General features: G+C 33.4%; 2 protein-coding genes across 2 annotated transcripts; both read left to right on the forward strand.

The window, feature by feature from the left end:
• The first annotated feature begins 2,671 nt into the window (after positions 1-2,671).
• LOC131639655 (uncharacterized) lies at positions 2,672-3,874 on the forward strand. Its single transcript, XM_058910136.1, has one exon. It carries the CDS (start codon positions 2,672-2,674, stop codon positions 3,872-3,874), a length of 1,203 nt encoding a protein of 400 aa, XP_058766119.1.
• A 2,006-nt stretch (positions 3,875-5,880) lies between these two features.
• Positions 5,881-6,799, forward strand: LOC131639656 (uncharacterized). Its single transcript, XM_058910137.1, has 2 exons — positions 5,881-5,962; positions 6,390-6,799. Exons 1-2 carry the CDS (start codon positions 5,881-5,883, stop codon positions 6,797-6,799), a joined length of 492 nt encoding a protein of 163 aa, XP_058766120.1.
• The last annotated feature ends 8,086 nt before the right edge of the window (positions 6,800-14,885 follow it).

A 14,885-nucleotide genomic window follows, 5' to 3' on the forward strand; every position in this document is an offset into this window, starting at 1 on the left:
AAGAAAAAAAATCTGCATGTTTTGCTGATATGGCGTTCGCCATGGCCTTGCTTCAGATGGCATTCTCCATGCTCCTACGGCGTTCGCCGTACAGTCCGTGGAGGCAGTTCCAAAATAGGTTTTAAGCAGTTTTGCTGCAGTTTGAATTCAAATGTTCCCTCCCTTCTTAGCACGACCCAAAACAGTTACAGTTGTATTTTTTTCTATATATTTAGTAGGCTTAGAGCAGTTCCGAGTATCCAACAACCCCGTGTAAGCGCTGTCGAATTTTCTTTAGCTTATTAACTAGATACTTAGTTTCCAAAGTAACATTTTGCTCACACTGAGTGATTGTTACACATTTTTAATATTTAATTTCCGCGTTGCTGTTGTAACTCTTGGATCATTGCAAGTTAAATTAAAGTTTATTTTCAGTTTATCGATTTCAGTTATTTCTTTATTTTACCGTCTTTACCGCATTAATATCTTGTATGTGTATTGCAACATAACTATAATTTTCTTAAAAAATTAAACCAGATTTTTTGCTAAAATCAATTCAATATGTATGTTATAATTTCCAGCATTGTTAACATGTTCAATAAGAAATTCATTATGTTAGGCTAAATCGCATGAGATCGTAGTATGAGTATCTTCGTACCCGACGGGACTCCGTAGTTATAATTGGAATTAAACTATGACTTTATGTCATTTCGGTTTTAATTTACATCCAGAATTTAAGTAACTTTGTCACGAGAGTGAGAAGTTACTTAACATTACTTTGTCACGAGAGTGAGAAGTATATTAAGGTTTAATCCGAGATTCGTGAGAGCGTGAGGAGTGAACCAGATAGTGGAATTAGTTACCAAGCGAGTGTTTTAGATGTTGATTAGGATATTATTGGCTTCCAAAGAGTGTTTCTTAGTTACCAAGCGAGCGAGAGAAAAATCTTGGGATTAAGAGATATGGTTTCTATCAAGACCGCGAGAGCGTAAGCCGTAGCCTTTAAGTCAGTATATTCTACGAAATGGGCATATAGTCGTAGTGAGTACCGTTTTTCTACAAGTATCCTAGGCGCGCGGGATTCATATTTTGGACTCGTTTTAGTATCAATTCTATTTTCCTCAGTGTTAAATTCTTTCTTATTTCCTTTTCTTTTACCGAATACCATTAGCCTTAGCTTTGCACTGCAACCATAGAACACCATAGATTGACTATTAGCCCTTGTGGGTTCGACAATCTTTTAAAAATACACGATAGGCTATATACTTGCAGTTGTCATCCGACCAATACGTAAAGTCTCGATCAAGTTTTTAACGCCGTTGCCAGGGACTAATTTAGTCAATATTGTGATTCCTTTGTTGCACTTTATAGACTAAGGCAACTATTTTTTTCTTTTTAATTTGTCGATTGTATGCCAAGCACTCGCTCACAAGGCGAAGATTTGGGACAACCAATTGACAAAATCGAACATTTTGCTAATTTAAGACGCCGAATTAACGAATTCTGTGTTAGATATAAACTTCTACACCCTATAATTCCTTACTCAGATTCAGAATCCGAATCAGAACCAGAACCTATCACGGCTGAAGGACCTAAAAATCGTCCTCTGAAGTTTTACGTTGTTCCATCACAAGCAGAGCCACATAACAGTATTGCTGCCCCTGCTATTAATTGAAACGGTTTAGAACTAAAACCTTCGTTAATATCAGCAGTTCAACAAAACCAATTTTCAGGCAATGCTACGGACGATCCGAACTTACATTTATCAATATTTGTACAATACGCAGACACCGTAAAAGCAAATGGTTTCAGTCAAGAAATGATTAGACAAAGACTTTTCCCATTTCCCTTAAGAGATAGAGCTAGAGCTTGGCTCCAGTCTCTATCGTCCAACTCAGTAACGACATGGGACGAGTTGAAGAAAGTCTTCTTATCCCGATTTTTCCCACCAAGCAAGACAACTATGTTAAGAGCTCAAGTCAACGGATTTAAGCAAAAAGATAATGAATCTCTATTCAACGCTTGGGAGAGATACAAGGACATGATGAGGCTTTTCCCACACCATGGACTTGAAGAATGGTTGATCATCCCCACCTTTTACAATGTTTTGTTGTACAATACTAAAATGAATTTGAGTGCAGTCACTGGCGGTGCTCTAATGGATAAACTGTACACATAAGCTTATGAACTCATCGAGACTATGGCTCAAAACCATTTTCAATGGGGAAGTGAACGTGCTGGTGTAGAAAAGCAAAATCCGAAAGGCGGAATGCATGAAGTTAGTTGTATAGACAGAGTCAATGCTAAAGTGGATGCACTTACTCAAAAGATCGAAAGTTTAGCTATAGCAGCCCCTGCTGGAACCCCTGAGCATACAAATGCTGAATGTCTGTTATTGGCAGGTATTCCTACCGACCAAGGGAACTATGCTCAAGGAAACCCATATTCAAGTACTTACAATCCTGGCTGGAGAAATCATCCAAATTTTTCATACAAGAACAACAATGCTTTATATCCACCAAACCCAACACCTGCTATTCCACCTGGTTACCAAAAAGGAGCACCTTCTGCTCCACAACCACCTAAGAAGTCAAATTTGGAATTCATGTTGGAAAATTTTATGAATGCTCAAGCTCAATAAAACAAGGATTTCACAAATAAAAATGTTCATACGAGTGGATTGATGAAACTAATGTCAAGTAAGCTTGATGCTATGGCTACCCACAACATGTTAGAAACTCAAATTTCTCAAGTAGCCCAACAACAAGCAACTATAGCAGCCCTCGTTGGAACTTTTCCTGGCCAAGCACAACCAAACCCAAAAGGTCATGCTAATGTTATTACTTTACGAAGCGGAACAGAGTTAGATGAACCAATTGACCCGAGACTCCAAAATCTGTCCATGTATCAAAATTCTGGAAAAGGAACCGAAAAGATAAACGAGCCAAAGATTAATGATAAAAATGACAAAAGCGAAGAGGCCACAGAGAAAGAAACACCTTACGTGCCTCTGCCACTATACAAGCCACCTATACCTTTTCCTCAAAGACTAGCTGAATCCAAAAATGAAGGACAATTCAAGAAATTCATAAAACTTCTGAAACATCTAAACATAACCATACCATTCACAGAAGTTATCACGCAAATTCCTTCATATGCCAAATTTCTTAAAGAAATTCTATCCAATAAGAAAAAGTTAGAAGAAAATGGAACTGTTATGCTCACTGCTGAGTGTAGCGCTATACTTCAAAATAACATGCCTCCTAAACTAAAAGATCCAGGTAGTTTTTCCATACCCAGTGTAATCGAAAAGTTTGTCATAGATAATGGTCTATGCGATTTATTTGCCAGTGTTAGTTTAATGCCGCTATCCACATGTAAGAAACTCAATTTAGGCGAACTGCGACCAACAAAAATGTCTTTAAAACTAATGGACCGTTCTGTTAAACATCTGATAGGTATGCTAGAGAATGTACCCGTTCGTGTTGGTCAGTTCTACATTCCTACTGATTTTGTCATAATGGACATTAAAGAAGATTGGAATATACCCATCACTTTAGGAAGACCATTTTTAGCAACATCCGGAGCCATTATTGATGTTAAGAAAGGAAAGCTAACTTTTGAAGTTAGTGAAGAAAAAGTTGAGTTTATTTTAGCCCAATTTCTAAAAGCTCCGGGTATAGATGATTCATGTTGTTTACTAGATGTTATAGACGAATACATAAAAGAAATGGAGATGCAACCATCAGAGTACATTGATGCACTCAAGATTCCATCACCTCCAATATTCGAAGATGATAATTGGAAAGAACCATTCGTAGATGACAGTCTTAGAGAATGTCAAGCATTAAGACCAGATCCAATGCCTTTCCCGAAGAAACCTTCTATAACTTAAGGCACTACCCAAGAATTTAGGGTATGAATTCCTAGACACTGAGCTTGGAAGACTAGTGATAGTCAATGCTGACTTGGGACAGATAGAAACTGAAAAATTACTACATGTTTTAAGGAAGTACCTGACAACACTGGGATACAATATCTCTGATCTAAAAGGAATAAGCCCATCTATTTGCATGCACCGTATTATTTTAGAGGATTATTTGTAAGACCTCTAGAGAACATCAAAGAAGGATAAATCCTATCATAAGCGATGCAGTCAAGAAGGAGGTGCAAAATCTGTTAGAAGCATGAATTATATACCTAATATCAGATAGCAACTGGGTTAGTCCAGTACATGTTGTACCTAAGAAGGGAGGTGTTACAGTCGTTAGTAATGAAAAAGGTGAATCCGTTGCGAAGCGTGTTCACACTGGATGGAGGATGTGCATAGACTATAGAAAGCTGAATAAAGCAACTCGCAAGGATCACTTCCTTTACCTTTCATCGATCAAATGCTTGAACGGCTGGCTAAACACTCATATTTTTGTTATTTAGACAGATATTCAGGATTCTTTCAAATTCCTATTAATCCCTATGGTACATTTGCCTATCGACGAATGCCATTTGGATTGTGTAATGCTCCAGCAACATTCCAGAGATGTATGATGTCAATATTTCCTGACTTTATAGATAATATAATGGAAGTATTTATGGACGACTTCTCTGTTTGTGGGCAAAGTTTCGATGGATGTCTGTCGAACTTAGAAATGGTACTTGAACGATGCGTGAAAGTTAATCTAGTACTTAATTGGGGAAATGCCATTTCATGGTCCGAGAAGGAATTGTGTTAGGACATGTAGTATCCGATAAAGGTATTGAAGTAGATAAAGCTAAAATAGAAATTATAGAAAACCTTCAACCACCGAAAACAGTTAGGGAAATTCAAAGTTTCTTAGGACATGCCGAATTTTAATGACGATTCATTAAAGATTTCTCTAAAATCTCGAAACCACTAACTGGATTACTAATGAAAGATGCTGAATTTATATTCGATAAGGATTGCTTGAAAGCATTCGAACATCTAAAGAAAGCTCTTATTACAACACTCATTATGTAACCACCGGATTAGAATGTACCTTTTGAAATAATGTGTGATGCTAGTGATTTCGTTGTTGGCGCTGTCTTAGGACAAAGAAAGGATAAAAAGCTTCACGCAATTTATTATGCAAGTAGAACCTTAGACAATGCGCAATTGAACTATTCCACCACTGAAAAAGAACTCTCAGTCGTTGTGTTCGATTTAGATAAGTTTCGTTCCTATCTAGTAGGAGCGAAAATTACTGTCTATACCGATCATGCCGCAATTAGGTACTTGTTGACTAAAAAGGATGCCAAACCAAGACTCTTAAGATGGATATTGCTTTTACAAGAATTTGACTTAGAAATCAAAGATAAAAAAGGCACCGAAAATGTAGTAGCAGATCATCTCTCTAGAATTGAGGATCTAAAACCCGAAGAAGTGCCAATAAATGATGAATTCCCTTATGATACACTAGTAGACCAGTTAGAAAGCGAAAGAGAATTAATCTAACGTTCATTCTTTGTTATTTAATAATGCAGAAACAATTGAAGTAGTAGAAGCAGTTTACATCGAGACCACACTGCCTTGGTATGCTGACTTTGTCAACTACCTAGCAGCTGGGGTTACTCCCACCAAACTTAACATATCAACAAAAGAAAAAGTACTTCCATGATCTTAAACATTATTACTGGGATGAACCCCTACTTTTCAAGAGAGGCGCCGATGGAATATTTCGTCGATGTGTCCCTGAATCTGAAGTAGTTGATATAATATCTTATTGTCATGCTGTACCTTATGGAGGGCATGCAAGTGCTTCAAAGACATGTGCTAAAATCTTACAATCTTGCCTTTCCTGGCCAAACCTTTGGAAAGATGTCCACATCGCTGTTATAAACTGTGACCGGTGTTAACGCACTAGAAATATTTCTCGACGTGATAAAATGCCACAAAAAGGAATCTTAGAAGTAGAAGTCTTTGACGTATGGGGGATAGATTTCATGGGACCCTTTCCATCTTCTTTTGGTAATAAATATATACTCGTCCCAGTTGACTACGTATCAAAATGGATTGAGGTGGTAGCTTATCCTACTAACGATGCACGAGTAGTGGTTAAACTTTTCAAAAATATAATCTTTCCCAGATTTAGAGTACCAAGAATTTTCATTAGTGATGGTGGTTCTCATTTCATTTGAAATGTTTTTGGGAAGCTATTGCTTAAGTATGGAGTCCGACACCGAGTAGCAACAACCTATCACCCTCAAACCAATGGACAATTCGAAGTATCAAATAGGGAGATCAAATAAATTTTAGAAAAAACTGTTGCAACCTCAGGAAAGACTGGTCTACTAAACTTCATGAAGCTCTGTGGGCTTATAGAACAGCTTACAAAACCTTATTGGAATAACTCCATTTAAACTAGTTTATGGTAAATCATGCCATCTGCCTGTAGAAGTAGAGCATAAGGCTTATTGGGCCATAAAGACCCTAAATACAAACTACACAGCAGCAAGCAAGAAGAGAATTTTGGATATCCATGAACTAGAGGAATTAAGACTTGACGCATATGAAAATGCCCGAATTTATATAGAAAGAACCAAAAAGTGGCATGATAAAAGGATAGCAAAGAGAGAGTTCAATGAAGGAGATGTAGTTCTTCTCTTTAATTCTCGACTTAAGCTATTTCCAGGAAAGTTGCGTTCTAGATGGTCTGGTCCTTTTGAGGTTATTAAAGTTCTAAAAAGTGGAGCGGTAGAAATTAGAGGAAAGTCGAATGAAACATTCTTTGTGAACGGGCAGCGACTCAAGCATTACCACTCAGTAGAGAACAAAGAGTTTGACACTAGTTACAAGTTAGAATAGCTTCCCGCTCCTCCCGATGACTAATGTTTCATTTCGTTTTAATGTCAAGCTTCTGACATTAAACGTAGCACTCCGTGGAGGCAACCACGATCCTTAAGTTTTAGTGATAAATTATTAATTTAAATCTTGCATGCATTTTGATATATATATATATATATATATATATATATATATATATATATATATATATATAATATAGTAAGCTTGTTATAGAATCATACAATAGATAAAAAGCAAGATGAGAATTTGGGCAAGTTTGCCACTTGGCACTCTCTCATGCATTCTTATATTTTTGCATATGCTATAAAAAGAAACTTTCATTTAATGAAAAATTGTATTTATTTTATTAAATTAAATAAGAAATAGTAAACTAAATGATTTATTTGTTGTGGAGCCATTGGAAAGATCAAACGTCGGCTTCCTTTCCTATTCTGAAAGCTCTTTTTTTATTCTCAATGTCATTTCTTCAACTCTATTCTCCCAAAACACAAAACATCAATGTCATATTCTTTTCTCTCTTATTTCTCTCAAAACTTCGGATTTAGGTTTTCATCTTCTTCTTCGTACCCAAAACTTCACACACAACATCTTTCTTGTTATTATTATTTTTATCATCGGTTCCAAATTCGTATTTGTATTCGGATTATCATTAATTCGTATTATCTCTGTTGTTTTCTTTTCAGGATAATAAGATGCAGAAGATGCGCAATTGTACACATCCATTCTCATGGGTAGGCTTGTTGTGGACATGTAGGAAAAGAAGAAATCACTATCAGTCATTTGAACAGGTTGGTTTTTTGATATCAGTGAGTCCCAAATGTTTTACATATCACTTTAGATTAGCTATGATTAAGGTCAATGTTTTGGAATGAATTTTTGCACGTGCATATGAATAGAAAATATTTAATCTGTTCCTCTATTCTTCTTCTCCAATCCATTTTTGTAGACAGATCTTGAATTTGCACCGAAAGATTGTATTTTTTAAGTGAATGCTTTGTTCTTGATTTTTTTAGGGAAAAATCAAGTTTTTAGGGAAAAATCATGTTTCAGTGGGGTTTCTTCTTTTTTATATATTTTGGTTGTTTGTTGTTGTTGTTTTGAAATGAAAATTTCTAAAGTTTTTCCTGATTAATCACTTTGTTGAGTTTTTGTTCAAATCGTATTTAGAGGTAGAAATAAGTTTGCATATTATATTATGTTTTGACATCTTCCATTTTCATGGTTGTTGCACAGTTTTCAATGTATGTGTTTTGATATGGTGTAGTGTGAGTCTTACTTCAAATGGTTTCATGATTTAAATTTTTCTGTTATAACTTATGAATCTTTGTTCATTTGTTTTTACTTTTCTGTTTTTTTTTTCTTTTGACATTTTCATTTTCATGACCTGATTTTTCAGATTCATGTTATTTGTTCATGAAGACATTATTGATGATAACTCCAGTGATTCTTGATGGATAGAAGCCATAAAAGTATTTGAGGATGTGGAGAGTTAGTAAAATGCAACAAAGTTAAGCATCTTCTTTCAATTTAAGTGTTGACAGTGCACTATAAAACTTATGCATCTTCTTTCAATTTAAGTGTTTATTTTAAATTTCTTTGATTATTGAAAATAATGAGAACTTCTTTCATTCTCAGGAACAACTAAGATTAAGAATTGGATCAACACCTTGGTGCCTTAATTCAATTTTTCTTTATTTATTGTGTTTCATTGGTTATCAAAATTTATGTTGATTAGATATTTTCAATGACCCCCATTTGGTGTTCATTGTTTTCTATTCTTCAGATCATGGAGCTTGAGAGAAAATTGAAAGAGCAGGGGAGAACTCATAATCCATGTTTAAATAGCAGATACTAATTTGTTTGTGTTAAACCAAAAGAGCAATGATGGATTTATAAAATATCTGTTTAAATCATTATTTATTTTTATTCAATTTTAGATTTTTTGGGCAGGTTTTGATCATATTATAAAAGTAGGCCAAAGCACAGTTCATGTTGTTAATTCCACATAAACTTCTTCTGTCAGTATTGTTTTTTTGCTCGATTGGTATAATTATGCATATATGTCATAAGAAATTATTTATATTAATGAGCAGCCTGATTGAATGTGGAAGTATGTTAGTGATGCTAAATGACTTTCTTATGTAACTTGGAATTCCAATACAAACATAACTTGGTCATACCAGGAAGATCCGTTCTAAGCTTCTTTTAATTTACAAGGATCAAATGATTTGAAATATCACCGTAAATCATGATGAACAAATTTGACAATCTTTTATATAAAGTTGAATAGTGTGCTTAGTTAACTTAAATAGTTGCAATATATAGGATTTTGTGGGATTTTGCTCTAAAGAACAAATTCTTTTTATCTTTTATTTCAAATACTCATAAAGGCAAATAGGTATTACGAAATAATAGGCTAAATGATGAAAGTTAGATGTCACTTTTAATGTTTTTATAATAAAGTCAATTATGTGACAGGTGCATATTTTGGGACAACATACCTTAACACTATGATGGTACCCAAGGCAGTGCAGACAAAATGCTTGGTGCAGACAAAATGTAAGTAGATTTTGGGACAACTTGCCTTAACACTATGATAGTACCTAAGGCAGTGCAGACAAAATTCTTGGAACAGACAAAATGTAAGTAGATTTTTATTATTCATATTATTCACTAACGCTCGATAGATTTTTATTCCTACTCACATTTTTAATCTTTGAGTTGCAGCCAACAGAAATCTTAATCTTGCCAATGCTTGATTCTAAGAAAGGGCTGTTTATTTTCAATTTGCACATCCATGATGGTAATTGTTTTCTTTCATCAATATTAAGTATGTCATGATTGTCTTTTTAAATGTCTGTTTCAGGAACTAGCATTATCCTTTTTCAAGCTAAGTACCTTTTTTTCTTGGATTTATAGGTCAGAGCATTATCCTTTTTCAAGTTCTATCATTATCCTGTTTCATGGCTTTTTTGGAGTTTTTTTGGTGTCTATTTCTTGCTCATTCGGTATGTATTATTCTAGGATCATTGGTACGGAGGAGCCTTTCATAGCTCAAATTCGCTATGTTCATCGAAGTGATAGGGTGAAGAATCATAGTTTGCTTATCTACTGTGTGTGTATGTTTATTTATCTATGTTGAATGAATGTTGTTTTGTTCTGTTATTTTAGAAATTGTTGGCTCCATTTGAGATACGAGGTTACCAAGGCGCTTATAGCTTGGTAACAAAGGTAACTATCGTTTCAAATCTATATCTTCCTTTCTGGTTTTGCTTGGAATTAAGTTTGTTTTTTCTTGTGTTCAGAGATTTATGAAGGTGCGGTTCGATGGTTGGTCCCAATTGAAAGCCCTATTCTAGTGAAATTTCCCCTTTCAGATCCATCTGAACTGCTTTCCCTGAAGTCGGGTCGTGTCTTTGCGCTTGCTCATAATTTAAAAGCGACTGAAGTGGATAAGTTGTCAATTTTAATTCTAGCCATAGCTGAGACAGGTGCAGCAGTTGTGATGGGTGCAAAGAAGGGGACTATAATTCTCAAACTAGTAGAAGACCCGTGCGTCCGCACGGGTAAGTCAAATCTTAAGATGAATAATGTATTACAAACGCAATAAAAGAAGTTTAAAAATTCGAATTGAGAAATGTTAATTTAAGATTAACAAAACATAATATAGATGAAATGAATCTATATATAGTAACTATATAAAAAAATAATAATAATAATTCGATAAGACTAGGTTGTTCGTGATATACAATTGTTATTATAAAAATCACTAATAACTAAAAATATTTAAAAAGAAATATTTATCAAATCACCAACATGATAAATTTAATATGTCTAATAACTATAAATATTTATAAATATGACTAATAACTATAAATATTTAGAAATATCACTGATAATTATAAATATTTATAATATTTTGTTTAAATAAAAAAGATAGTGTGAAGATAGCGTCCCGTAAAAATAGTGAGTTTATGCTAATTATAAATATTTATAATTCAAGACCTATAAAATCTAGTTCAACTTCAATTTTTTTAAAAAAATAAATGACTTAATATAATTATTGTTTACGGAAGGTTTTGGTTTTCTAAAAATCATAAAATTCAAATTGAAGTATTATAGACTATAAATCTTTGTATAGAAGTATGCCTCTGTCCTTACTTTTATTTTCACACTATTATTTTATTTCTTCATTCCTTATAAAATATACTATCTTGAATTCTCATAAATAATTTTTAAAGGTAAATAATCATTTTACATGTTAAATGTGTCGTCAAATAGAAAAAAATTCGACTTACAAAAAAAAAGCAAATTCTAACCATATTAAAAAATTCTAACCATATTAATTATCTTCATATGAAGACCAATGTTTATCCTATAATTTATGATAAAATTCATTCATTATTTTTCATTTTTAATTTGACCCGTTTATTTCTCTCCAAAAAACAATCTATCGCGAGAAAGAATATAATACAATGAACACGGGTTTTTTTTACCTGCTGTCAAAATAAAAATGAAATAAGATACAAAAATTATTTTCAACTTTCTAAGATAACAAAAAATTAAATATGAGACAGTAAAATATTTTTTTAAAATCAAACACTTCTACCATTTACTTAATATTTATTTAATATGTCCTCTCTTTTACTTATGACAGTAAATATAATTAAAATTGAATACTGCAACCATGTAGAATCTCCCTTTGCTTAATTATTTAAAATGTTTCCATTCTTTTTCTAATTAACCTTTTCCACCTTTTTCAAGTGGACATTAATTTTTTTATTGAAATGTGTAATTCAATTCAATATATATTACTCCGTTCCTTTTTAAGTGTCGTTTTAGAATAATTTTTTGTTCTTATTTAAGTGTCGTTTTATAATTTAATATTATAATTTGTCATTTATACTCTTATTTTCACAATAACTCCACCTCAAATTTTTCAATTAGGTAATGGAAAAAGAGAGTTTATGATTGAATTTATTTGGAAAGAGAAAAATAAATAAGGGTATAATAGAAAAAGTAACTCAAATAATCTACTATCTTGGTTGAAGAACTTTTTGCTAAAACGACACTTAAAAAGGAACGGAGGGAGTAATAAGTTAATTACATCTTTTAACATTTTTACTGTCAAAGCTCTAACACCAGAAAAAATGGAATTGTTACAACAAATGGAATCTTATGAAAATCTGTTCAAAGTTGACTGTTTCTGCTATATGATACAAGTGGGAGCATTTAAGCAACACTGGTATATGTATTTATATATATAGACAAACGAACCTGTAGCCAAAACAAACTTTTTTTCTGAGAGTTCTAACAAAACAATGCAAGCGATTATTAACAGAAACATATCAGGTTCTAAGATAATAACAACTAAGCAGGTAACTCACAACTTCAGAAGATGTTCCAAGTCACGAAGGGAATGAGGAATTGGTCCAATTAATTCATTGGTACCTTAGTACAAAGCTAAAAAAACTCAAAAAAGCAAATGCACAGTGTTAGCATTAACATGTCAAAATCTTAAAACAATATTGAAAACTTACCACCATGTTGAAATTCTCATTGCCATCTCCTTAAAAAGTAATATACTTGTGAGGATTATCCCTCAAAAGCCAAGTCTGATTTGCTTCATCAAAAATAGTATCGTCTATTAGATATAGTACTGTCTATTATTTGACAAGTTTGATATCCTAAATATATATATTAAAATGTATAATACTAAAGTAAATGATATTTTAAGTATGTCTATCATATATCATATATGACTTCACAATAGCCATCAATTCATTATTTAATCATAGGCCAAACTCTACTTACCTTATAACTGGACAACCAGAGTTAGTTTTTAGGCAACTGAGAGTTTGGTTCAAAAAAGAAATGCAGTGTATAAACTATATAAAAAGTTTCAAAGCTTTCTAATTAACACTTAAATTTAAAAATTTAAAATAAAGTTGGGACTAACAAAAGCAGGTAGCTTAAGTGAGCTTAGTAAGTCCTTGAATTCCTTGTAAGCTTTCTAATTTATTTTCCATATTAATGTCACAACTGAGCATATAGTAGACTCAATAAGCCCACAAATATCATGTTCTTACCAAGTAATTGCAAACCATCCATATGACCATAAAATCGATTATCAACTTGAAACAGGAAATAGTTTTCCATTTCATTTGGAGGTGGACGTCCATTTTTGAAGTAGAACTGCAAACATTCAAAGTAATGTTAAGAAATTGTAATACATGGAGTTGAATCACTCAAGACATAATCGATAAAAAGTTTGAGGAAAAAGAACAAATAATTAGTTAAGACAATGACAAATACCTGAGGAATGGTCTTCCTAACAGATTCACAGACTACTTTTAGTGGAGAACCTAATGAAGAAGGGCTAGTTCTCTGCTTCGTGGTTCGTGGAGAACCAGATGAACTGCGTGGTGAAAGCGGTGGTGTACTCCCAGAAGGAAATGGGTTGATTGAAAGAGCATTTGTATTTGTTGAGTTCTCGGGTGCACTAAAGGGAACTCCAACTTTTGCGTTAGCAAGCAATGACTTAATCTGTGTTGAGAATACATCAATGAAAAGCTGAGCTTGAAAGAAATATACATAAAACAAAGCTATACAAATTAAACAAACAAGTAACCAACAAAGAAATGACAATGCTTTTGTAGAGGGAAATTCGGAAATAGAACATATTTATTCTTTCTGCACCACATTAAATGTTTTTTGATATATGTTAGTTTTATGGCTATTTTATGTATTTCTGCAGTGCAGCTTTGGAGGTGTAATTTCATATGATAGCCTATAGAGCTGCTAATTTCATTGTAAAGAGGAATTATAGGTGAAAATCAGTTAGAAAAATATGTATAATTACAACCCATTTTACATTACAGCCAACTTGTGTTTGAAGAGCCCAGCTGCGCATGAACCAGCTGCTTGCACATTTCTGCCATTCATGTTAAACTCACTCTATTTGTTCCCCTTCTTTGCCATCTCACGTCAAAATCATTTTCTACTCACACAGCCATCTCCAAATTACAGGTGATATATAGTGGAAAACCCATCTCCAGCAGACTGCAGTTTTCTTAGCATCTCTCTATTCCTTTGTTTTCTCTTCACACTTTTCTATTGTGTTCCCTGTTTCCTATTCTGTTATGTCACCACTCTATCCTTCTATCTATTTTGTCCACTTCATCCTTCTTCGTTCTGAGCTTTTGTCTTGTTACTGTATTGGATATAGTCTATACTCTTTGTTCAGTGGTCCTCCTCTCTAAACATCTCTTTTTTCCTCTCCCTTTATTATTATCTGCTTAACGAATCTCACCGTTCTGTTTGTTGTCAACTTGCCAGAACTTTGAATAATGGCAAGTTCATCTCGATATTCGGCAATTATTTACTCCACAGTATTAAGAGAATTTCAGCATTTTAAGTTTTTTTTTCCTAATCTAGCAGGAAAGCATATAATACAAAAGAAAGCTACTTTAGAAATTGTTGACTCCATTTGAGATACGAGGTTACCAAGGTGCTTATAACTTGGTAACAAAGGTAACTATCGTTTCAAATCTATATCTTCCTTTCTGGTTTTGCTTGGAATTAAGTTTGTTTTTTCTTGTGTTCAGAGATTTATGAAGGTGCGGTTCGATGGTTGGTCCCAATTGAAAGCCCTATTCTAGTGAAATTTCCCCTTTCAGATCCATCTGAACTGCTTTCCCTGAAGTCGGGTCGTGTCTTTGCGCTTGCTCATAATTTAAAAGCGACTGAAGTGGATAAGTTGTCAATTTTAATTCTAGCCATAGCTGAGACAGGTGCAGCAGTTGTGATGGGTGCAAAGAAGGGGACTATAATTCTCAAACTATTGATCAAATAACAGTCCTGTCAAAATGAATGTAAATGATGAGGCTAAGAGAGTTGAGCCACGTACAACAGCAGTTCATTTTAGACACAAGCCATATATGCTAATAGAGTTGAATGTAAATAGCAATAAGCTTTTTTATGTCATGATAAATAAAGATATTTAATAATTAATGATATTAATTTATCAAATACAAAAGATGTATGATTGAAGAAAAAATTGACTACATAACTTTGTATAAATTTA

The sequence above is a fragment of the Vicia villosa genome, unplaced genomic scaffold (assembly GCF_029867415.1).
Source record: "Vicia villosa cultivar HV-30 ecotype Madison, WI unplaced genomic scaffold, Vvil1.0 ctg.002727F_1_1, whole genome shotgun sequence".
NCBI lineage: Eukaryota > Viridiplantae > Streptophyta > Magnoliopsida > Fabales > Fabaceae > Vicia > Vicia villosa.